Source organism: Thermobia domestica, chromosome 6 (assembly GCF_964235325.1).
Source record: "Thermobia domestica chromosome 6, izTheDome1.hap1.1, whole genome shotgun sequence".
NCBI classification, from domain to species: Eukaryota; Metazoa; Arthropoda; class Insecta; order Zygentoma; family Lepismatidae; genus Thermobia; species Thermobia domestica.
Genome location: NC_137459.1, coordinates 222,490,640 through 222,518,161, shown reverse-complemented (window position 1 = coordinate 222,518,161; position 27,522 = coordinate 222,490,640). Strand labels below are relative to the sequence as shown.

At 33.5% G+C, this 27,522-nt stretch overlaps 1 protein-coding gene across 1 annotated transcript in view; it reads right to left on the bottom strand.

The window, feature by feature from the left end:
- Window positions 1-22,395, bottom strand: part of LOC145687465 (uncharacterized) — a 33,610-nt gene extending 11,215 nt beyond the window's left edge. Inside the window, exon 1 of the mRNA XM_081760918.1 lies at window positions 21,372-22,395. Within this exon, the coding sequence (XP_081617044.1) occupies window positions 21,372-22,395 (1,024 nt within the window). The remainder of the gene's footprint in view (window positions 1-21,371) is intronic.
- Between the last annotated feature and the right edge of the window lie 5,127 nt (window positions 22,396-27,522).

Here is a 27,522-nt window from a genome sequence, read left to right as displayed (position 1 = left end):
AATGCTATTCAATTTTAATATGTGCGTAAAGTATAACTCAAACTTTTATATTTATCAAATATTACAATTAGCAAGATTTCAATAAAAAGAAGGAACTTGATTGTCACAACCTGAAAATGAAACTTAAATAAAAGTTTAGCCAACATACCCGCAACTTTAATAAAACATTACTATCCTATTTATTATGTATCATGTAGTGCTAACTATATTTGTTGTATAATTTTGCAATACGAACTAATTTAAATATTCTAGAAAAAGTAACTACATTTGTTAATTCCTTTTGTACACAATGATGTGATAAATCTTTACATTACTATATAAACAAGTATGAAAATAACAAAATTATTTTATCTAAAATTTCTTCTAATTCAATACAGGATACTTTAAAATCATCATTCAATGTTTTTTTCATAAAAATGACCATAATAGGATTGCTTTTTTTTTGTTTACTCTACATATGCACTGCAAGTTATACGTAAATGTGGTTTAAATAATTAAAATAATATAAAAAATTATATATCAATTGGCGATTTTTTAAAAAAAAGTGTTGGTCAACAAGAGGATTTACGAGTATCATTTTACGCGAAGTTGTCTAATATATATGTGAAATTAAAATTAAATATTTTTAAAGACAGCACTCCAAGTTAATTTGTTTGATTGTAAATGTAATATTTAAAAATAAATCACTTAATACTCTTTGATGAGTGTGAAAAGGCGACGTAAATACATTTTCGGTTTGATGGCTGATCTTGAGTTTATCGTCTCTTTGAGCACTGAGGCTATATGAGACGTAGATCTACAGCTCAAAGTGGGTTCCGAAACACATGCGCTCTCACCGAGAATCCGAACTGGATCTTTTGCGTCGAAAAGGCGTATGTGAACCTTATAATGACGAAGGAACGGTTTTCACTCCAAGGTGAAATCCCAATCGGAGGTGACTTGAAAGAATTTATTTCGAAAGAAAGAGTAAATATTTTCATCTTCAGAATGGTTAACTTTTTCAGGTCTGAAAAACCTATTTAGTTGCGTCTGAACTTTTGGAAATGTCATTTTGAAGGTATATAGAGTCTTGTGTGTGTGTGTTTTATAATGTATTTTACAGGATCTTATTGTTTCTCATAGTCATTCTCTGAAATGAAGTTTTTAAAGTGGCAATTTTAGTCGAAATCTTTTATTTTAAAGTATGTGTATGAAATTAAGTTAGAACTCCCCCTTCAGTAGTGTTTGAAGGATTGATAGTAGTAGAAAATGGATCGATCTGGAACATACTAGAACATATTAGGCCATACTTGGCCAACTCAGGAGCCCCTGGGAAATCGAGCATCGTGAACTGTCAATCCACAGTCTTTTACGGCTTCCATTTTAGGGGTGTATTTGTTCCCTTTTATGAGCACTTTTTAGGGGGTGTATTCGTTCCCTTTTATGAGCACATTTTTAGGGGTGAACTCGTTCCCTTTTATGATCATATTTTTCAACCCCTTACGAACACATAGCAGAACATAAGACTATTTAACATAGCAGAACTAGTAAAAGAGTATGACTTATTTTCCAAAGAGACTACGAAGCATATCAGGGGTGTATTCATTTTAACATAGCAGAAATTACGAGCAGAGCTAATAACCCCTATTGTAACATAGCACAGATTACATAGCAGATCTAATACAAGAGTATGGCTTATTTTCCAACCCCTATTTTAACTTAGCACAGACTATGAAACATAGTTCATTTTAGGGTTGGACTCGTTTTCAACCCCTATTTTAACATGGTAGAGAATACATAGCAGGGGTGTATTCATTCCAACCCTTATTTTAACATAGCAGAAGTTACAAACACACAGAAGAGCGGATCACCCCTATGACTCATTTTTCAACCTTTATTTGAACATAGTTAATTTTAGGGGTGTATTCGTTCTCTATTCGAACTTAGCAGAGAATACATAAAAAACTACTTCAACCCTTATCTTAACATAACACATAGCAGATATAAGACTACGAAACATAACAGGAGTGTACTCGTTCTCTTTTATGAGTAATTTTCCAACCCCTATTTGAACATGGCAGAACATAGCAAATTAGTTCCACCCTTATTTTAGCAGAATATAGCAAAAGGGGTACGAACACACAACTATTTAACATAGTAGGGGTGTACTCGTTCCAACCCCCTATAACAAAGATTCTTTTAAGGAGTGAAATTGTTCTAACCTCTATTTTCTTTTACAAGGGGATAATATTTAAAGATTGCAAAGGAATGCAAAATTCCGTGGTTTGTTATCAGTTACATAATAACTTCCGCCATATGTCGATAATTCTCATTACGTCATTCATCCGGATTTTAAAAACATTGTGCTAGTTTTTTTCTTTAACAGACAATACTGATTTAATAGTATAACTTGTCATTCAATGGTAGGATTAAAAAAGGGGAAACCCCGACCGTGACTCGATGATATCATCTCTATTGCGCAATATTGCGCAGTGCAATTACAAAAGGTATAAAAGACTGATCGGGAAGATTTTTTGTAATCAGTTCCTTGTTGGTGTTTAATGTGTAAAGTTCTTATCATTTGAAGTTCCGATTTTTTGTGTGTGTCTATATTAGTGTGGTTTTGTTTTTTAGTTGTTTATAGGTAAGACATTTATAACAATAATATTATATTATAAAAAACTCACTTCTGAACTATTATAGTAACGTTGCGTTATTTTAAAAAATGGCAACGAAAAAGGTTAAACCAAATGCTATCAATTTATCAACTGATACTCTATTTAATAATAATTTGAAAAAAATCATTTTAAAATGTGATAGTATTTTAAATGAGAATAATGGATGATTTTTAAATAATAAAAGAAAAGACTGTTTAGATATATTAAAACAGGAACAACATGATACGTCTTTTAAAGTAAATTTTTCTTTGGCTACAACTTTGTAAAACCAGTAGATTTAGAAAAATGTAGATTCTTTGTAAATAGTGGTAACGAAATTATTTTATCGAGTACAGATGTGAATGCTATAATTGAAAAACTATTTAATAAAATTTTAGTTGAACAAGAAAACAGAGCAATTAAGAAATCAGGGTGGTCTCTATGCTCTCAACCCAACCATCTCTTAGAAATTAAAATCAGTAAATATGATCCACTGTTAGCATTAGTGTTGTAAATAGAATAAAAACCGTTCGTATTTTTTCAGAAATGTACGTTTTTTTAGAAAAAATACATTGCCTCTCGTTTTTTTCTAAAATTAGTTTTTTTTAAATAGTCATTTGTAATGCATCTTACGTCTATTTAAGTATGAAATATTTTTATGTAGGTGTAATCACCGTAAAATGCAGCATAAATTAAACGCTAGATACGGATACACTGCAAATATTTTACAACTTACATGAATACCATACCTATTAACAATTCGGGTTTCAGCAGTTTTCATCAATATCAACTAAGAAATAAAAGTAGAAATAAAATTTTGTTTTTTTCGTGAAAGCAGGTCTTTAATAAGTACGATAATAATGTCACGAACAGTATAAAATTCAAATAACTTGTCTAAAGGTAAAAACTAATACTAATTTGCCTAATAGTATTTTTCTAAATCTCATATATAAATAATTTGTCGACTAGATATATATGATATGCAGAGCCGGCTCTACCATATATGCAACACGTGCATTTGCGTGGAGCGGCAAGTTTGGAGGGTACGGCAAAATCAGTCGTAAGTATATTATTTAAATTAGATATTTCTTGGAAACAGACTTCACGATGATGGTACTTACATTTACCAAGCTGACCTTTTGAATACTACATTCATAAATTGTTTAGCCTGCATTAGTTTAAGATCACATGGACAATGCTAAAGCAAATGGTCGAATAAATCCAAGCATAAATTGCTTAATTGTTGTCAAATGTAAGAATTCAATTCTCGAATAGTAGCGAATATCTGTTTCATTTAGTAAGTTATCATAGTTTTGATATGAAAACTAGTCATGTTTTTATCAGAAACAAGTTCCTTATCATTGAAGATAGAAACAAGTTTTTTAATGTTAACAGATGTAGAAGAAAAATCAAGAAATAAAGATGAAAGAGCTAGTTGCACTGGAATTGCAAACTGATACATTGAGATTGAAGCTCGATATTGAATTTATAAAATGGATTACCATCTTTCCTCTGCAAGTTTTTTGCTTTATCCGTCACTAACATAATAGATTAATATTTAAAGAAAAAGCAGACACAACGGGATTGCGTTTTTAGTATGTATTTATGCCTTTCTGAGTGTAACTGCATTTACCCTCCCCTTCGTTGTTCATGCTGGAGTAGCATACCTAAAATCATGACTTTTAAGAGTTGTTCTTTCTGGAGAAAGGGGAGGCGGCAAATTATGCCATTGCACGGGGCGACAAATTGCCTAGGGTCGGCTCTGATAATATGTATATACAAAACATGAATATAGGATGACACAATTTGATTTAATGCAGGGTGTTTCAAAATTAATATTAGGGTTTTGAAACTTTCTAGTATCTATTACAATTAGCTTACAATTATAAATATTATATCAAGTGGAAGAGCTACTCAAACAGTTTTGTACGGACGCATGCACATGCATTGTTTCTTCTGCTTGCCGTTAGAAAGAGCAAGTAGCAAAGATGGAGACTAGAGAGCAGAATTTTTTTTGTGTGTGTTTTAATAAAGACTGAATCTGTAGTTACAGTGCAACCGTCTGTGTGAAGAATGTTAAGGATACGCTTGCAACTATGTCCTTATCGTTTGCAGTTGCTACAGGCCTAAAGCCTACAGATTACAGTTTACGTGCCAATTTCGCCGTGAAATATTGCTGCATAACAATGAAGATTTTCTGGATTGTGTAGTCTTCAGTGATAAATCGACATTTCACCTAAGAGCTAATGTGAACACTCATAATGTTTGTACGTGGCGGTCAGCAAATCCTCAGGAGATGGTGCAGTTGAAACGAGACTCCCCTAAATTGAATGTGTTTTGTGCCATATGGCGGAAAGTTTATGGGCCTTTCTCGCCTATCGACTAGATGTGTGTCGTGTGACGAATGAATCTCACATTGAACACTTGTAGCAAAGACTGTTTGAGGTGCTCTTTTACTTGATGCATTGCTTATAATTGTACGTAAAATGTAATAAGTACTAAAAGACTTAAAACCCCGATATTCATTTTGAAACACCCTGCATTTCTCACCAAAAGTGTTGGAACTAAGATGTAAAAAGGAGAGAAAATTTTCCTTATAAAGTTATTGTTTACAACAACGATATTATTAGTCGAAACTATAACTACAACAACAACACGGACTAGTAGTCAAAACATGTAATCAAATGTACACTCGGTGGCCCAGTTGGCCAAAGTGGCACACACGAGTGTGTCACTTTTTTAATACTCTCCTGTGTGGACACTCATTAAGATATCGGGATATTATTCTTGCCAAGTATGGTTGGACAATAGTTTATCATATCAATTTCTTTTTCTTCTGGTGTCGAATTTCCTTCTCAAATTTCACCCCAGTCAAATATTCGAGAATTTTTTAATTTCGAATTTCCTTTACTTTTTTTCTCTAGCTTCCTTAATTGTAGAAAGACCTCCTTAAGACTTGCCCAGTAGATACCTCGGATGCATACGTAATTGTTGACATCAATTGGACGGGCCTGCGCGCAGTGTTGCCAGTTAGGGAAATTAAAATTTCCCTAAATTTGGGCAAAAAATTTGAATTTTTTTGTTTATAAATCCGTACCTATACGTCCGAGTGCAAGTCAACTTACGCCAATCGAACATTTGTCCTTACTTACCAAACGCAAGTACAGATCGTTACAATGAAGTACTTAGGGGGCGCACGAAAATGGTAAATTTCTGAAGTAGAATGACATTTTTTTTAATTTATGCTTAATTTGTTAGATATTGCCATTATACTTGTAGAATATATTCTTGAAGTACTAAGGCTTATTTTCAGATAATTTTCGTCAGTCTGATGGCAGTGTTTCCAGCCAAAACAATTGATTTCGATTTTAGGTGAAAAATTCGAAAAATTTATCTTTTACCTTTTATTATTACCCTCTTGCTAGCTACATTGAAACAAACGTACCACTATCTGAAAGCTTCCTCTTTGCCTACAGAACGCACCATAAAAAGTTTCAATGGGATAATTATAGAAGCTGTAGCTGCGACATATCTGTTGATTTTTGCTTCTGAGGCGTAAAAAGTGTCAAAATTTCATATGTACGATGACAGAGGTTTTTTTCTTTCCCTCTTTGAATGGAAGCCAGCGAGTTCAGGATTTCACTTTACCTTGTCAACATACCAAAGAAATTTGTAGGCGACTTGAACCCATATAGCAGCAGTAGTGATAGATACAAAAAATTTTGAAATTCGGTTAGGGAATTTTTTGTAAATTTTTTCCCTTACATTTCCCTCAATAATTTCCCACCCATTGGCAACACTGCAATGCAACTTACACCAAAACATAGCCACATCCATTTTCTAAAAAACAAGGTCTTAGCCATATCAATCGAATGAATGGTTTCTGAACAATATGTCACTAACTGAAAATGTAGGAAAACACCAAAAATGACCTGGGTCCGAAAGGAATGATCACATAATTTTGCTCGTATAGGTAGAAAGAAACAAACGATTCTTAAGTTACAAAGGCTTCGACTCAAGTTCTGTTGATTATTTCCATAATCTGCAACATAAATCAATAAATACGAGGGCTGCTATATATATTTCTGGCCTAATAATGAAAATACGAATATTTATCAACGAAAATGGTTTTATTGTTTTTCAAAATATTCTCCATCAAGATTTATACACTTTTGCATGCGCTCAAACCAATTTTCGAAGCACTTTTTCCACTCCGATTGAGACACCTCCAAAACATGGTTTTTGAATGCTTCAACAGCATTTTCTGGCGACGAAAATCGTTGACCACGCATTTTTTTCTTGATGTGTGGGAATAAAAAGAAGTCATTGGGTGCCAAGTCAGGGCTGTACGGCGGATGACCCATCACTTCGACGTTTTGGCCGGTCAAAAATGCGCTGGTTTGAGCCGATGTGTGAGAGCTCGCATTGTCATGGTGCACAATGATTCGTCTTCTCTTGTTCATTTTTCGAATTTCTCCGAAGACTTCAGGCAAACAAATGGTGGTGTACCACTCAGAATTGACCGTCCTACGTTGCTCAAGCGGAACAGTCGCCACATGACCAGTTATGCCGAAGAAACAGGCGACCATTTGCTTCGAAGTGCTTCTTCCACGAACAACTTTCGTTGGATTTGGCTCGTCTTGGAAGACCCACACGGTCGATTGCTGTTTTGTTTCGGGCTCATACGCATAGATCCATGATTCGTCACCTGTGACGATCTTATAAACGTCTTTTGAAGCACCGCGATCGTATTTTTTCAGCATTTCTTTACACCAATCCACACGAGCTTTCTTTTGAGCGATTGTCAAATTGTGCGGGATCCAACGAGAACAAACCTTTTTTACGGCCAGGTGTTCATGCAATATCGAATGTATGCTGGTGGAAGAAATGCCTAGGCATGCCTCTATCTCACGGTAAGTCACATGACGGTCTTGCATTATCAGTTCACGTACGGCATCGATGTTTTCTGGCACAACGGCTGTTTTTGGACGACCTTCACGGAATTCGTCTTTGAGCGAGCGTCGGCCACGATTGAATTCGTTGTACCAGTTTTTCACAGTGCTATAGGATGGTGCTTCGTCGCCATACAAAGATTTAAGTTCATCGATGCACTCTTGTCGTGATAATCCACGTCGAAAGTTGTGAAAAATGATCGCACGAAAATGTTCACGAGTTAATTCCATTTTTTTGCCAAGTTGATTTCTTCAAGTACCTGTAAAAGAAAAAAAAATTGTCGTAAGTCAAAAAGTTCTGAGTACATTTATGCTACAAAATGTCAAACTTTCCAATGGAAATGTCAGATTGCACCTGGCAACACTTAGTGTTGCCTAGGCCAGAAATATATATAGCAACCCTCGTAATAGTTGCCAGAAAGAAAAACAGACATTTGAAAAAAAAACATGAAAAAGAACGATGTTTTTTATTGAAAAAAACTTCACAGAAAAAAACCGTTTTTTTACATCACTAGTTAGCATCATCTTTTATAAAATTGACTCAATGGATTTTATATAAAAAATGTGTTCTAAATATTCAAAATATCGATAATAGATGTTTTATGTATTGCATTCTAGCTGCATTGTATCCTATAAAAGATCATCCACATCGTGTAAATAATTACATACAATATAATAATACTTTATTACCGTTATTTAAAAAAAACGAATATAAAATTCCCTGTTGAAGTAGCACACATAAGCAAATTTGAACATATGTATAATTCCGTATTTACTAAGGAACAAATTTCTATTAATATATATATGCATTAATTATGATGATGAAACAATTTTTCCGTTACGTATACGCGAAAACACAGCTATAGGTAAACATATTGATTTATTATATTTAAACTCTCATTCTTGTTTAATTACAAATTTAAATGGTTTAGTTAGACATCAATTAGGTACTCATCAAACATTTATTTGTAGACGATGTTTAGTATCTTTTTATAACAAATCAAAAATAGATGAACATGAGAAATTATGTAAAGAACACACTCCAACCAAAATTAACATGCCGAAACAAGGAGATGTTTTAAAATTTCGAAAACTAAAATTGTTATTAGAAAATGATGTCATAATAGTTAAAGATTTTGAAAGTTTATTAAAAGCTATAAATAAACAAATTGGATCTAATACAATACAAATTCAGGAACATATACCATGCAGTTTTAGTTATATTGTATGTTGGAGTAACAAATATATGAAATCAGATTTAGTTATTTATCGTGGAGGAAATGTATCGATTAAGTTTATGTCTGCTATGGAGAATTAATTAAGAAAAATAATAAACATATTAGATCTGTGGAGGCGTTAAAATATTAAATAATACTTTTGATAAAGTGGATACTTTCAAATATTTAGGATCAATATTAACAGACGAAAATCATATTCACGAAGAAATTAAATGTCGACTAAAAGCAGGGAATTCGTGTTACTATTCGGTTCAAAATCTCTTGTCGTCGCGAATTCTGTCGAGGAATTTGAAGCTTAAAATATATAAAACGATAATCATGCCTGTTGTTTTGTATGGTTGCGAAACATGGTCGCTTACTCTGAGGGAAGAACATAGACTGAAAGTATTTGAGAACAGGATCCTGAGAAGAATATTCGGACCCAAGAGGAACGAGAATGGGGAATGGCGGAAGCTTCATAACGAGGAACTACATAGTTTATATGGTTTACCCAACATTGTTAGGGTCGTCAAGTCTAGGAGGCTTAGGTGGGCAGGTCATGTAGCTAGAATGGAAGAAAGTAGAAACGCTTTCAAAGTCTTGACTGGTAGACCCATAGGAAAACGACCATTAGGAAGACCTAGGCGCAGATGGGAGGATAATATTAAGATGGATCTCGCAGAGATAGGAATACAAAGTAGAAACTGGATCCAATTAGCTAAGGATAGAAGTCAGTGGAGAGCTTTTGTGAACGCGGCATTGAACCTCCGGGTTCCATAGGCCATAGAGTTAGTTAGTTAGGAATTAGATCAACAAAAACCAATAATACCATTAAATAGTTCTCAGTTACAGGAGTATAATCTATCCACTGAATGCTCTGTTTGCAACAGTAAATATATGAGTAACAATAGAACAGTTAAACATCATAACCATTTAACTGGAACATATATTGCCACGGTGTGCAATAATTGTAAATTGCAAATTAAAGGTCAGAAGAATTTTATCCCTGTATTCTTCCATAATTTATCTGCCTATGATGCACATTTATTTGTGAAAGAACTAGGTTGCACACCTGGCAATATATCTGTATTTGCTGAAAGCACTGAGAAATACATCACATTCTCCAAACATTTTATTTTAATGGTAGACCTATTGAGTTACGTTTTGTAGACTTATTTAAATTTCTTCCGTACAGTCTCGAAAATTTGGTGTCAAAATTAAAACCTGAAAAATTCGTACAAAGCAATATTTTTTTGGCTGATAAGTTCCCTTTAATTCTCCGTAAGGGAACTTATTTTTATGAATACATAACAAATTTAGATACATTTAAAGAAACTGAATTTCCTGGAAGAGAGGCGTTTAATAGCAAATTGAATGGAACACAAATTTCCGAGACCGACTATCAATATGCAAAACTGATTTGGCGTGTGTTTAAGTGTCAAAATTTAGGAGACTACCATGATCTATATTTAAAATGTGATGTACTTCTCACAGCAGATGTATTGGAAAATTTTCGAAAGACGTGTTTAAATGCTTTTAGTATTGGCCCTATTAATTGTTTTACTGCACCTGGTTTGGCATGGCAAGCCATGTTATATAATACAAAAGTTGAACTTGAACTTTTATCAGATATCAATACGTATATGTTTGTAGAAAAATCGATTCGTGGTGGCATCACACAAGCTGTATTAAGGTATGCCAAAGCTAATAATCCCTACGTACATGATTTTGATGCGGAAAAAGAAAAATCTTATTTACTGTATATTGACATGAACAATCTGTACGGACTATCAATGATTGATTATTTACCATATGGTGGTTTTCGATGGGAGGATAAAATTGACAATTGGCAAGACAAGAATAAAATTATCAATTGGCCCACTGATAGTGAATGTTTTTTTTTAGAAGTGGATTTAGAGTATCCTATTATTTACACGAATACCATTCTGATTTTTCGTGTGCTCCCACTAATGAAGTTCCACCGAATGGTAAATACTCAAAATTACTATTAACACTTAAGTCGAAATCGACTTATATCTTGCATTATAGAGTATTACAATTTTATCTAAAACAAGGTTTAATATTGGTAAAAGTACATAAAATATTATGGTTTCGTCAATCTAAATGGCTTGCATCTTATATACAAGAAAATACTCAGCGTCGTGCAAATGCTACAATTGAATTTGAAAAAGATTTCTATAAGTTATTAAATAATTCTGTATACGGAAAGACAATGGAGAATGTACGAAAACGCATTGATATAAAATTAACTAATAATGAAAAAAGTGTAAAAAATTAGTAGCGCAAGATCAGTTTCAAAACTGGGTAAAATTAGGAGACAATTTTGCATTATTCCATATGCTAAAAAAATCTGTAACTCTAAATAAACCGATCTATGTAGAAGCTACAGTTTTAGAATTATAAAAATTAGCAATGTATGAATTCCATTACAATATAATGGAGCCTCGGTATGGAGATAAGATTAGTATTACTTACATGGATACTGACTCTTTCATTTACTACATTAAAACCGACGATATTTATAAAGATATAAAAGACATGAACGAGTATGTTGATACTTCTAATTATGCGGAAAATCATGCTTTATATAACACAAAAAATAAACACGTTTTGGGTAAAATGAAAGATGAATTAAATGGAGTTCCTATCATTGAATATGTTGATTTACGAGCAAAAAATTATGCAATAAAAACTGATGAAAATAAAGAATTGAAAAAATGTAAAGGGATCAAGAAATATGTAGTTAAAGAACAAATTACGTTTGACGATCATAAATCATGTATATTTCAAAACGAAACGATTCATAAAACACAATTTGAAATTAAAAGTAAATATTACAATTTAACAACAAATCAGGTAAAAAATTAGCGTTAGATCCGTATGATGACAAAAGAAAAATTTTAAATTGTAATATAAATACTGTTCCTTCCGGGTATCATAATAAAGATTTAACATGTGAGATTTGTATATTGTAAATATGATATTTTAGTTTTTGTATATATATTAGTGTAATAGTATTGATAAAAATATGTCACAATCAGTTCGAGAACAAATAGTTGCAGAATTACATAAAGGTGCAAGACGAAACTATCCTCGAATACCCGTTATAACGAAAGGAATTCATGATTTATGGCAAGCTGATTTAGTTGAAATGAATAGTGGAAAATTGAAAGGTCTAGCAAACATTAATCGAAATTTCAAATATTTATTATCTGTGATAGATACATTCTCTGGAACATGGAATATTAGAAGTCTTTATAGGGCAGGCGCGTTAAAATCTGTAACGAGTGAGTTAGAGAAATACAGGATGGACTTAGTAGGAGTTCAGGAAGTTAGGTGGGAAGGAAATGGATCTGAGAATTCCGGAAATTTTACGTTGTTTTACGGGGAAGGAAATAAAAATCACCAGTTAGGAACAGGGTTTTTCGTTCACAAACGAATATTACCAGCAATTAAACGGGTTGAATTTGTTACTGAAAGACTTTCTTTTATTACTCTTAAGGGACGGTGGTGTGATATTATTGTTTTAAATGTACATGCTGCAACTGAAGATAAGGGTGACGATATAAAAGATAGTTTTTACGAAGAAGTGGAACGGATATTTGACCAACTCCCGCGATACCATATGAAGATTCTATTAGGGGATTTCAATGCGAAGGTAGGACGAGAGGATATTTTCAAACCGATTATAGGGAACGAAAGTTTGCATAAGGAAAGTAATGACAACGGTGTTAGACTCGTGAACTTTGCAACATCCAAAAACCTAATCGTGAACAGTACAAAATTCCCACATCGCGACGTTCATAAATACACTTGGACATCACCAGACGGAAAAACACATAATCAAATTGATCACGTTTTAGTAGATAGAAGAAGACAATCTAGCATAATTGACGCCCGGTCGTTTAGAGGGGCTGATTGTGACACTGATCACTACCTGGTAGTAGCGATAATACGGGAGAGATTATCGTTGAATAAAGGTAATATTCAATGTCCGAAAACGGAGAGATTTAATTTAAAGAAATTAGAAGAGAGCCAGGTGAGAGAGGAATACCAGATTGAAGTTTCGAATAGATTCTCGGTCTTAGAAGACTCGGAGTGCACTAGTGTTGAGGATACTTGGATTGAAATTAGAGATAGCATTAAAAGTTCAGCAATAGAAAAATTGGGACACGCGGAAATACGTAGGAACAAACCATGGTTCGACCAAGAATGCATTAAACTAGCAGAGAAGAGAAAACAGGCAAAATTACGGTGGCTACAAAATCCGAATGAAATAACTACACAAAATTTCGCAGATATCAGGCGGGAAACTTCCAAAACTTTTAGAACAAAGAAACGGGATTTTTTGAAAGCTAAAATTAAGGAACTTGAAGATAATAGTAAAAATAAAAATATTCGGGAGATGTATAAGGGGATCAGCGAATTTAAGAAAGGCTATCAATCTCGTGCTTATATATTAAAGAAATCTGACGGAACAGTTCTCACTGATACGGATAGCCTCTTAAATAGATGGAAAGATTTCTTTGACGATTTGCTGAACACGCAGCCAAAAACTAATGTGCGTGGAGAAAAGGAGATACACACCGCAGAACCGTATATTCCAGAACCCAATCAAATAGAAGTGGAAGCCGCTATAAAGAAATTAAAGAAACACAAATCTCCGGGTGTAGATGAAATTCCGGCTGAGTTAATTTTAGCTGGAGGCGAAAAATTGTGGAACAAGATACACAAACTCATTCTCCTTATCTGGAACAATGAAGAATTGCCACAAGAGTGGAAAGAGTAAATCATTGTTCCAATTCACAAGAAAGGCGACAAAACTGACAGTAAGAATTATCGAGGCATTTCTCTTCTGTCAACATCCTATAAAATCCTTTCAAATATTCTGTTAGCAAGATTGACCCCATACGCAGATGAAATTATTGGAGATTATCAATGCGGATTTAGACGAAATCGATCAACTATCGACCAAATATTTACCATTCGCCAAATACTCGAAAAGAAGTGGGAATACAATACCCCGGTACATCAACTATTTATTGATTTTAGGAAGGCTTACGACTCGGTTAGGAGAGAAACATTATACAACGTTCTTACAGAACTTGGAATACCGAGAAAGCTAATTAGATTAATTAAGATATGTTTAAGTGAATCCCAAAGTAAAGTCCGGGTAGGAAAATTTTTGTCCCCGAGCTTCCACGTCGAAAATGGCCTGAAACAAGGAGATGCGTTGTAGACATTATTATTTAACTTTGTGCTGGAATACGCCATAAGGAAAATCAAAGATAGCAACCAGGGCCTAGAGTTGAACGGCATTCACCAGGTTATGGCATATGCTGATGATGTAAATTTAATAGGGGATGATAGGAGAACAGTAGAAATAAATGCAGAGATCTTATTAAACGCTTGCAGGGACATGGGTTTAGAAGTAAATGCAGAGAAGACTAAATACATGGAAGTGCGTCGGGACCGTAATACGGCAAATTGTGGAGGCGTTAAAATATTAAATAATGCTTTTGATAAAGTGGATACTTTCAAATATTTAGGATCAATATTAACAGACGAAAAATCATATTCACGAAGAAATTAAATGTCGACTAAAAGCAGGGAATTCGTGTTACTACTCGGTTCAAAATCTCTTGTCGTCGCGAATTCTGTCGAGGAATTTGAAGCTTAAAATATATAAAACGATAATCATGCCTGTTGTTCTGTATGGTTGCGAAACATGGTCGCTTACTCTGAGGGAAGAACATAGACTGAAAGTATTTGAGAACAGGGTCCTGAGAAGAATATTCGGACCCAAGAGGAACGAGAATGGGGAATGGCGGAAGCTTCATAACGAGGAACTACGTAGTTTATACGGTTTACCCAACATTGTTAGGGTCGTCAAGTCTAGGAGGCTTAGGTGGGCAGGTCATGTAGCTAGAATGGAAGAAAGTAGAAACGCTTTCAAAGTCTTGACTGGTAGACCCATAGGAAAACGACCATTAGGAAGACCTAGGCGCAGATGGGAGGATAATATTAAGATGGATCTCGCAGAGATAGGAATACAAAGTAGAAACTGGATGCAATTAGCTAATTATAGAAGTCAGTGGAGAGCTTTTGTGAACGCGGCACTGAACCTCCGGGTTCCATAGGCCATAGAGTTAGTTAGTTAGTTAGATACATTCTCTAAATATGCTTGGGCTATTCCTGTGAAAAATAAAACTGGGAAAGAAATTACACAAGCATTTTAACAGTACTGAGAAAAGCAAACAAAAGCCCCAAACTTTTACAAACTGACAGGGGTCGAGAATTTTATAATTCAGAGTTTCAGAAGGCGATGAACCAAAATAACATTAAACATTATTCCACATACAGTGATGTGAAAGCAAGTATTATTGAAAGATTTAATAGAACATTACGTAATTTAATGTGGAGACAATTTACACTGCAGGGAAATTATAAATGGATTGGCATTCTGCCGGAATTACTAAATAAATATAATAATACTATTCATTCCACTTAAAAATGAAACCTATCGACGCTATTAAAAAAGAAAATGAAAAACATCTATTGCAAAAAAGTTTTCTGTGACAAAAAGAAAAAGTAAATTTAAGGTAGGTGAATATGTGAGAATTAGTAAACTTAAGCGCCCTGGTTTTGATAGAGGTTTTACACGCAATTGGAGTATAGAAATTTTACGAATTGCTAAAGTTTCCTTCACTAATCCTCCAACATATCACTTAGTAGACTCAAATAATAAACCTATTGAAGGAAGATTTTACGGACACGAATTACAATTAACGAAATTTCCAAAAACATATTTAATTGAAAAAGTTTTGCGAAAGAAAAATAATAAGGCCTATGTGAAATGGTTAGGTCTGCCAAAAAGTGAAAATTCTTGGATTGATGTAAAGCATACTATATTGTAAAAAAAAGAAGTCAAGAATTTATAGGTGTAGCATGTCGTCACAAGTATTTCTTGTAGATTTTATAATTTCAAAAGGTGAATTTTATATTTTAAATTCTAGCAACACTGTAAATTTTCGTTGCTTAGTTAAATTGTCATCATCATCATCATCATCACGAGGTCTATCAGTATCACAAGTAAAAAGTATATTAAATCAAATTTGTTCTTCAACAAACGCTGTTTTTTATGTAAAGGAGAAAAGAAAGCAAAATATTTAAAAACGTTATTTAAAATAAATGTGATATATCTGTAGTAGAGAGACAGAAAAAGAATATGCAATGGAAAATTCCGTTTACTTGTATGGTAGCAGGTCCTACAGGCTGTGGAAAATCATATTTTGTTAAAACTTTTCTTGACCATTATAGTAAGTTATTTAAAAATATTGTATGGTGTTATGGTGAATGGCAGCCGTTGTATGATACTGTTTCAGACTGCACGTTTAAAGAAGGTTTACCTCAAAATAATGAATTTCAAGCACACGAAGATCCACATCTTGTAATTATTAATGATTTAATGCGTGGGTGTGACCATCGGATTGTAGATATTTTCGCTAAGGGTAGCCACCATAGAAATATAAGTGTAATATTTATAACGCAGAATATTTTTCATCAACAAAAAGGAATGCGGGATATTTCGTTAAATTGTCATTATATTGTTTGTTTTAAAAATCCTAGAGACCAAGCTCAAATTAATTATCTGGCACGACAATTGTATCCAGGTAATACAAAATTTATTCAAGAAGCATATCAAGATGCAACTCGAATTGCACGTGGTTATTTACTTTTTGATTTAAAACAAAATACTCCTGATGAGCAGCGAGTTAGAACAAATATCTTTCCAACAGATTCTTTTAATTATGTTTATGTGCCTGTAAAAAATAATTGCAATATGGTTTATATTCTTACAACTATTTGTGCTTTAATAGCCGTAAAAAAAATGATTAGTAAGGAAAATGCACATTTATTAAAACTTTTAGCAAAATCAAAACCGAAAGCATGTAAGACAAACTTACAAAATGCAGATCCTAATTTAATTCGCTCTATTTGCGAATGTTCCTATAACGTATTACAGGGAAATGTTCCATTAAATAAAACAGAGATAAATAAGTTAAAAAATATAAAAAGGAACTGAGATATTTGGTGAAAAAAGGTCTGTCATTAAAACAAAAGAAAAAACGAATAATTATACAAAAAGATGGTTCCTTACTGCATTGCTTGCACCTATTTTAGGAGGTATACTATCTAGTTTAATTAAATAATTATGCAAAACGCACAAAAACTTATTTTTATCTCACCAGAAAAATTACATCGTTATCAAACGATATCTAATCTTGATGATGAAATGAAAGAAGTTTTAAATAATAAAAGTTTAAATGCAGAGGAAAAATGGATAAGATATACAGAAGTCTTATAAAAATATTTAAATATAATTCGAAAACCGGCAGCAGTTACAACAACAGCAACTACTACTATTGATAAAGAGGAGGAGCAAGAAGAAGAGGAGGAGGAGGATGATGATGAAATAATATCTACTCTCCCTGAAATTTGTAAACGTAAAGAAAAACCTTTATTACGTAAATTGAAACAAAATCCTAATATTCAATGGGACGATAATGGAAATGTGAATATTAATAATAAATTAATTCCAGGTGCAAATATAGTGGATTTGATATCCGATTTTGTTAGATGTCGTAAGAAAAATATTTCAGTTGCCGGTTGGGAACCTTTTGCTACATTATTAGCTAAAGCTAATATACCCTTAGAGTACATTGGTAATCCTCAACGAATAAATTATATTAGAAAACTAACAGACGACGAAGAGGATGATGAGAACGAAGAGGATGGTCCTCCACCCCGTAAACGCAAATGGTGTACTTATAAGCAATGATACTAATATTCTATTGTAATCTATTGATATTTTTGAGTATATAGAAAGAAAGATGAATGATCCATACTTTAAATACTATACTAACCAAGCAGGAGGTGGTTATTACTTGTATAAAGGTACAGCATATCAAGAAGGTTATGGCATTGGTAGTTTTCTAGGAGGTTTATTCCGTACTGTATTTCCTTTATTAAAACAAGGTGCAAAAACTGTTGGTAAAGAGTTCTAATTTAACTTCTGCCGATAAGAAAATTGGTCCTGTAAATGATTTTCTCAATGCAATGTTCTGTGAAGTGCAATTATATATAAATAATCAAATTATTTCCTATTCTTCACATACATATCCATATCGATCGTATATTGAAAAACTACTAAATTATAATGCTAATGCTAAATCAACGCATCTTCAGACATCAATATGGTTTAAAGATACTGCAGGGCATATGGACAGTGTGGCCGATGGTAATTTAGGATTTAAACAACGTTTTCTTCTCACTACTTTAAGTCAGTCATTTGAATTATTGGGTTATATTCATGCTGATATTTTCAATCAGGAGAAATTTTTACTGAATGGTGTACAACTGCGTATTAAACTAATTCCACCTAAACCTACATTTTGTCTAATACGTGACGCAGATGCTGATGGAAAAGTTGTAATTACAGATGCAACATTGCTTGTGAAAAAGGTTGATGTATCACCAGCAGTTAAAATAGCACAAAATACAGTATTACAAAATCCTAAATTTAGAATAATATATCCTCTAACAAAAGTGCAGGTGAAGACAGAAACTCTGCCAAAGGAATTATGGATAGTACATTTCCAGATCTGTTTTCAGGCATAGTGCCTAAACGTATTATTATTGGTTGTGTTACTAATGCTGCTTTCAATGGTACTTATCAAACAAATCCGTTCAATTTTCAACATTTTAGTATGTCGTTTTTACACTGTATGTTGATGGAACGCCTGTGCCATCAAAACCATCACAACCGGATTTTGATAATAAGCTACATATACAAGCATATTCTACGTTATTTACAGGTTCAGGTATTTATTATTTTAATCAAGGTAATGATATTTCACTTGCTGAATATCCTAATGGTTATACTCTACTGGTGTTTAACTCCTGATTCAAGCGCAAGTGCTGCATTTCATACTAGTCCACAACGGCAAGGAAGTGTACGTTTAGAGGTTAATTTTAAAGAAGCACTGCCATCTCCTGTAACAGCAATTATTTATGGTGAATTCTCTTCAGAATTAGAAATTGATTTCCAGAGAATAATGTATATTAATTAAATAAAAAAATGTTAAATACAATTGAACTTTATGAAGCATTACAACAAAATTTACCTAAAGATCATTTTATTGGTGTGTATGCTGCAGATGAGTTACCTTTGTTTATTCATACATTTCCAGCCGCTATAATTATAAATACTGATTCTAGTGATAAGCCTGGTGAACATTGGGTTGCTGTTTATATATCTAATATGTGTGTGGGAGAGTATTTCGATAGCTATGGTATACCTCCCTATATACAACATCATATAAGGTTTTTAAAACGAAACTGTCTGTATTATGCATGGAATAATAGTCGTATTCAAGGTGATTTATCTCAATTTTGTGGACATTACTGTTTTTTATATCTAGCATGTCGTGCATCTGGTTATTCACTGCACGATTTCTTAAACAAATTCTCATACACTACTATTGATGCTAATGATATTATGCTTTATTCATTTATGAGAGTATGATGATGTTATTTTTTTAAACTCCGCCATTGCCGGTCCCAAGCCCTGGATGAGAAAGGAGGGTTGGGGGTTGCTAGCCCCGTAAAAAAATAATCTCTTCTATGTTCAATTAAGGTGGAAAAAATGAATACACCCCCTGTGCTATGTTACATAGGTATTCATTGTCCTGGGTTGAAAAACCCCTGCTATCTTTCTTATGTTAAAATATGCTCATAAAAGAAAACGAGTTCACCCCTAAAATGGACTATGTTCAAATAGGGTGGAAAAATAGGCCAACTGCCATGTTACATAGGTATTCATTGTCTGCTAAAATAGGGGTTGAACGAGTCCATGAACTATGTTCAAATAGGGGTGGAAACGTAGTCTTATGCTATGTTAAAATAAGGGTTGGAAAATAAGTCCTACTCTTTTACTAGTTCTGCTTTGTTACATAGTCTTATGTTCTGCTACGTGTTCGTAGTCTCCATGTAATCTCTGCTATGTTCAAATAGGGGTTGAAAAATATGCTCATAAAAGGGAACGAGTACGCCCTTACTATGTTACATAGTCTCTGCTATTTCTGCTATGTTAAAATAGGGGTTGAAACAGTGATCATAAAAGAGAACGAGTTCATCCCTAATATCAACTATGTTTCGTAGTCTCTGTTATCGTAAAATAAGGGTTGAAAAATAAGCCATACTCTTTTATTAGCTGTGCTATGTTCAAATAGGGGTGGAACGAGTCTTATGTTAAAATAGGGGTTGGAAAATAAGCCATACTCTTGTATTAGATCTGCTATGTAATCTGTGCCATGTTACAATAGGGGTTATTAGCTCTGCTCGTAATTTCTTTTAACAAAAGAGACACTGACCAAAGCTTAAACCCCACTTTATTTTAAATTATAATTTGTAACTGTTTCGGATATCTAGCATATCCTTTTTCAGACACTATCGAAAATAAATGAAAATACAGACATATATATAAATATTGTTATGACAAAGTTTAAATTATTTAACCGTCATATATATAGTCATTATTATGAAAAAGTTTAAATTCTTTTAAACAGACACATATATAGTTATTGTTGTACTTTCTTATTTTTATTTATTTTATTATTATTATTATTATTATTATTATTATTATTATTATTATTATTATTATTATTATTATTATTATTTCTTTCTATTTACTGAGGCCTCCAGCCAATCCCATTAGTCTTCGTTTTCACTTTCCAACTATTCACGTTCCTTCATTTTTGGTTCTTTTAAGGGTCTTTTTTTATTTATTTTCTTTTTCTCTATGCTATTCAAACCTCCTTGCCATAATTCATTAATAGGTAGGCCCCCTGTCCAGTTCATCAGTTTATCTCTTCCTACCTTCTTTATCCAATCTGCTTCTTTCCACTTCCTTATTATCATTCTTTTCTCCATCTCCAATACTTCCGTCTTATCCCAATTAATTCCGTGATTCGTCTCCTTAACATGTTTGTATATGGCATTGGTATCTTTCTTCCTCCTAACATCATCTTCATGTTGTTTTATCCTTTCTTTCATTCTCTTTCCTGTCTCCCCTATATGTGACATATCGCAGTCCTCACACCATACCCTATAGATGACTCCTTCTTCCTCTTCATTAATCTTTTTAGTTCCTTTTCTATTCTTCTTCTTTATTGATCTTAATAAAGTTTCTCCACTCTTTCTATAAATTCTGAACCCTCGTTTCTTCAATAAATTCTTCAGTTTCTCCGTTTCTTCTCCCATATTTTCTATGACATGCCATTTTCCAGTCTCATCCTCTTCATTCTTCTTTCTTCCTCTCTTCCTTACCCTGCGTTCTTCTTCCTTCTCTAACTCTTTCTTGCTGCAACCGTTCTTCTCTAACTGTCTGTAGAATTTCTGTATGCTCTCCTTCCTTCCTTCCTCTTCGTCCTCCAGCATTTCTATTCTTCTTATCATATTTGTTATGAAATTTGTCTTTGTACTCCTATCCACGTCGCTCCTCTCATGGCAGTACACTCCCGCTGAGCACTCTTTCTGGTACCACCTCGTAACTAGCCCTTCTCCTTGTTTTATTATGGTCATGTCTAAAAAGTTTATTCTTCCATTTTCTTCCAACTCCATGTCCAAGCTTATGCCTTTCTCTTTATCTTCCACACTAACTTTGAAGTTATCTAATTGTCTCCTAGTCCCATTCCACAAGCCTAGACAGTCATCCACATACCTACAAAACATGATCAAGTTCTTACCCCCTTCTTCTTTCACCTTTTTCTCCCATTTGTTCATAATTATTTCTGCCAGTACTGGGCTCAGCCTCGAACATATACTGATTCCTTTTCTTATTTTTACCACTTTCTCCCCTATTATACAATATCTGTGTTCCCATATCATCTTCAAAGCCTTAACTACTTTCTCTTTTGACAATCCTTTTATACTTTTACTACCCATTTCTTCTTCTATGACACTTATCATTCCTTTTTTACTAAGGCTCGGGAACATAGCCTTAACATCAAGACTAAACATAAGTTTTCTGCCTCCAATAAGATCCTCTCTTCTTAACAATTCCTTGACTTCTTCTGTGTTCTTCACTCTGCACGATTCTTGTCCTTTTCTTATGCTTTCACAAATCTCCTTCAACTCCTTCTCTAGTGGCTCCCAGTAGTTGCCTCTACTGTCTAGTACCGGTCTAAGCTTCACCTCTTTCTTGTGTAATTTTGGGAAACCTTTCATTCTTGGTATCCTTCCTTGTATATTTACCCATTTCTTGAAACCTCTTCCTGCTTTCATTACTTTCTTCAATAGATCCTCTTCCTCCATGTCCTTATCCCCTATAACCTCATAGGTATTGTCACATGAATCTTCCAGTTTCTTCTTGTACCATTCTTTCTCCATAACTACCACTGCGTCACCTTTGTCCGCCCGTTCTATTACTATATCCTTCCTACTTCTCAACATCATAAGACCCCTTTTTTCTTCCTTCTTCAAATTATCTTTACTCCTTTTCTTCATGCTGTTCTTCACTACCGCTACTGCTCTTCTCCTTATCTTCTTTCTCTGTTCTTCTTCTTTAACGTCCGTTAAGGCCTATTCCACTGAGTAAATCAGCTCTCTAAAGTCTATTTCCCCTTCTTTCACCTTGAATCTGTGACCTAAACTAAGAAGTTCTTCCTCCTCTTCCGTTATTCTCACGTCTCCCAAGACCACTACTCTCACTTTTTCTCTTTCTTTGCTTTTCTCTCTACACCATTCTAAAGTTTTTTCCTTTCTTCATCAGTCTCTCTTTCACTTTTTCTTTAAAATTTCTCTCCCACTTCTCCAAATTCTTCACAACCACTTCTCTTACAAACACTGTCAGTCAGTCTTCTATTTCACTTCTTATTCTCTATGTAGTCTCTCTACTCCTTCGTTCTTCTTCTTTATTTCTTCTAATTACACTCCACACTAGTTCTTTTTCGGCCTTTTTTAGTAGTTTCTTAAACCTCAATGATGTGTGTTCCACTCCTTTTTTCATAATCCTGAGACCTCTTGGTGTTACTTCTTCTTCCAAACACGTTTTCAGGAACCATATTTGCTGTATCTTCACTATCTCCCTTCTTCTCCTGTCTTTCCACATGTATATACTCCTTTTCAGTCTTGGAGTCACTTCGATAGTAAGACTATTCATGGCTTTGGATTGATTACTTTAACAAAAGAGACACTGGCCAAAGCTTAAAACCCACTTTATTTTAAATTATAATTTGTAACTGTTTCGGATATCTAGCATATCCTTCTTCAGACACTATCGAAAATAAATGAAAATACAGACATATATATAAATATTGTTATGACAAAGTTTAAATTATTTAACCGTCATATATATAGTCATTATTATGAAAAAGTTTAAATTCTTTTAACAGACATATGTATAGTTATTGTTGTATTTTTTTTTATTTTTATTTATTTTTTTATTTTTATTATTATTATTATTATTATTTTTTCTTCCTATTTACTGAGGCCTTCAGCCAATCCCTTTAGTCTTCGTTTTAACTTTCCAACTAGTCACGTTCCTTCATTTTTGGTTCTTATACGGGTCTTTTTTATTTATTTTATTTTTCTCTATGCTATGCAAACTTCCTTGCCATAATTCTTTAATAGGTAAGCCCCCTGTCCAGTTCATCAGTTTAACTTTTCCTACCTTCTTTATCCAATCTGCTTCTTTCCACTTCCTTATTATCATTCTTTTCTCCATCTCCAATACTTCCATACCATACCATACTTCCATACCATACAATACGTCCATACCATACCATAACATACCAATACTCCCATACCATACAATACTTCCAATGCCATAATAAAACAAGAAGAAGGGATAGTTACGAGGTGGTACCAGAAAGAGTGCTTAGCGGGAGTGTACTGCCATGAGAGGAGCGACGTGGATAGGAGTACAAAGACAAATTTCATAACAAATATTACAAGAAGAATAGAAATGCTGGAGGACGAAGAGGAAGGAAGGAAGGAGATCATACAGAAATTCTACAGACAGTTAGAGAGGAACGGTTACAGCAAGAAAGAGTTAGAGAAGGAAGAAGAACGCAGGGTAAGGAAGAGAGGAAGAAAGAAGAATGAAGAGGATGAGACTGGAAAATGGCATGGCATAGAAAGTATGGGAGAAGAAACGGAAAAACTGAAGAATTTATTGAAGAAAGGAGGGGTCAGAACTTATAGAAAGAGTGGAGAAACTTTATTAAGATCAATAAAGAAGAAGAATAGAAAAGGAACTAAAAAGATTAATGAAGAGGAAGAAGGAGTCATCTATAGGGTATGGTGTGAGGACTGCGATATGTCATATATAGGAGAGACAGGAAAGAGGATGAAAGGAAGGATAAAACAACATGAAGATGATCTTAGGAGGAAGAAAGATACCAATGCCATATACAAACATGTTAAGGAGACGAATCACGGAATTAATTGGGATAAGACGGAAGTATTGGAGATGGAGAAAAGAATGGTAATAAGGAAGTGGAAAGAAGCAGATTGGATAAAGAAGGTAGGAAGAGATAATCTGATGAACTGGACAGGGGGCCTACCTATTAATGAATTATGGCAAGGAGGTTTGAATAGCATAGAGAAAAAGGAAATAAATAAAAAAAGACCCGTATAAGAACCAAAAATGAAGGAACGTGAATAGTTGGAAAGTGAAAACGAAGACTAATGGGATTGGCGGAAGGCCTCAGTAAATAGGAAGAAAAATAATAATAATAATAATAATAATAATAATAATAATAATAATAATAATAATAATAAAATAAATAAAAATAAGAAAGTACAACAATAACTATATATGTGTCTGTTTAAAAGAATTTAAACTTTTTCGTAATAATGACTATATATATGACGGTTAAATAATTTAAACTTTGTCATAACAATATTTATATATATGTCTGTATTTTCATTTATTTTCGATAGTGTCTGAAAAAGGATATGCTAGATATCCGAAACAGTTACAAATTATAATTTAAAATAAAGTGGGTTTTAAGCTTTGGCCAGTGTCTCTTTTGTTAAAATAATCAATCCAAAGCCATGAATAGTCTTACTATCGAAGTGACTCCAAGACTGAAAAGGAGTATATTCATGTAGAAAGATAGGAGAAGAAGGGAGATAGTGAAGATACAGCAAATATGGTTCCTGAAAACGTGTTTGGAAGAAGAAGTAACACCAAGAGGTCTCAGGATTATGAAAAAAGGAGTGGAACACACATCACTGAGGTTTAAGAAACTACTAAAAAAAGGCCGAAAAAGAACTAGTGTGGAGTGTAATTAGAAGAAATAAAGAAGAAGAACGAAGGAGTAGAGAGACTACATAGAGTATAAGAAGTGAAATAGAAGACGGACTGACAGTGTTTGTAAGAGAAGTGGTTGTGAAGAATTTGGAGAAGTGGGAGAGAAATTTTAAAGAAAAAGTGAAAGAGAGACTGATGAAGAAAGGGAAAACTTTAGGATGGTGGTAGTCATAATTTACGTTTTAGTGAAATATTTCTGAATAGAATTTCGTTCAGACAAAGGATGACTTCAAGTCTATACTTCTTACACATTTTGGATTAGAGGGAATACCTGTACTTTGCCGTACTATGTAAGGTATGCCGAACAATTGTCCGTAAGGAGAGTGCACAAGAAAGTAAAAGAGCAGGGTCATCTTTAGATTTTTATTCAAAACTTTCAATTGAAAAATAATTCGTTGAGAACTGAGACAATTTTAAACAAATTCAAAATAATTTGATGGATTCCTAATTGCAATTCTTAACTCAGAAATCTGAGGACGTTTATATTCTAAGTGACGAAAATACCAGAGGTTGTTGTCTAACGAGTTAATTAGCTTCCTAGCGTAATTCTTTATTTATTTTCTGTGTACGAAAATACATAGATTAATACCTATTATATTAATCAGAGAATCTTCTTTCTGACGTAACAAGCAATTATTATAACCAAACTTATTTCTAATTTAATATGATGTGTAACTCTTGTTATAGATGTTATATCAGCTTGAGAGTTTACACTGTAAAAAGTTATAGGAAGAGAGTCCATAGCTATCTGATGATTAGGCTGCTCTAGAGTGTATTAACTGCTAAGGGGTGCGGGATTAAGCATTGTTCTATTGTTAAATTATTATTTATTATTTGACACTATTTTGAAGAGGGAACATAATTAAATTAACTCTCGCAAAAAATAAACATTTTACAAAAACAATTGTTTCAAAAACTTTATCACATGAATGGTAACTAATGAATGTAGGTGTGCAGTTAGCACTGGCGGTTCAAAATCAGGAGTCTCCGTATTTCAATTAAATATATGCCTTCTTGGCTAGAGATTCTCCATCCCATAACGCGGAAGCAGGGATACATATTTTTAATATATAGGCCATGGCTAAAATAATAAATATTCTGTTCAATTTTTGTTAATGTTTCAGAACACCTGGATCTTTTGGGCTATCAACTTTATTTAAAATCTTTTAAATAAATAAAACACATAACGCAATCACCATAATTTGATCTCACGTTGAATACGAGAGTGAAGTCAAAACATACTCTTACAAAACATTATACAGCTCAATGAAGACAGTAAATATAAATTATTTACTCTAAATGAACGTTTAAAATAATGTGAATACCATATTGTACCAATTTTTATAGAGGTAGTTGGTGAGTACTTCAAATTATATGCCTTTAGCCAAACTCCCTCTATAAAAAATGTTGCGTGAGTACCTTAAGATTTTGAAACATGAATTTTTGGATAACGCACATATTAGTTTCTAAGTGAATTATTGACCCGACTACAGTAGGTCCCATAGTTTTGGACCTATGGACCTTTCAAATTATTTTTTTCATGTTTTTGGCAGCCTATAACTCCGAAAGGAAACATTTGTGAATCCAGGTTGGTCCATATTTTTTGTCTTGTCGTGGTTCAGGAATCACCTCCCAAACGTTATCGGTGTTGTTTTGAAACATTCTGTATATTTGGTACCAAATAATAGGTATTGTTCAGAAGTATAAAAAAGATAATAATCAAAATTCAGTAAGGTTTATCAAATTTGCTTTGGAAACACGCGAAAATCTAGTTAAGAATTTCAAAAGTACTTTAAGAAATTTATCCTACTTTAGAGATACGAATCCACTTTATTTTAATGGCGTAGATGACTCGGATTCGATTCTCAGTGGGAGATCATGTAGTTCGGATTCCACGTGAATTAATATAGCATCGCTGCTGAACGGGACGTTAAACTCAAAGTCAACTCAACTCAACTCAACTTCATTTTAAGTTTGGTTATGAATACGAATTTGCTTTAAATCACTTGCAAAGAAAATACAATTTTCGACTATTGCATTTTCCTTTTCATCAGTCAATAATGAAGCCCTACGTTTTCAATGCAAGAGACGTCTTCTTAATAATGCCAAACTATGGTAGTAATTAGGTATCTTACCTGTATATAAATTTTAGTTACGAAGGAATGTTACGTATGAAATTTTGACGGCTTGGCAGCAATTGTGCAAGGTATTGGCAGGCAGTAACCGCTAGTGACAGGCTAGAGTAAAGGTAGTATTTCGGTTTTATGTAGTGAGGGTTGTGAGATCGAATCCCACTCAAAGCACATTTTATTTTA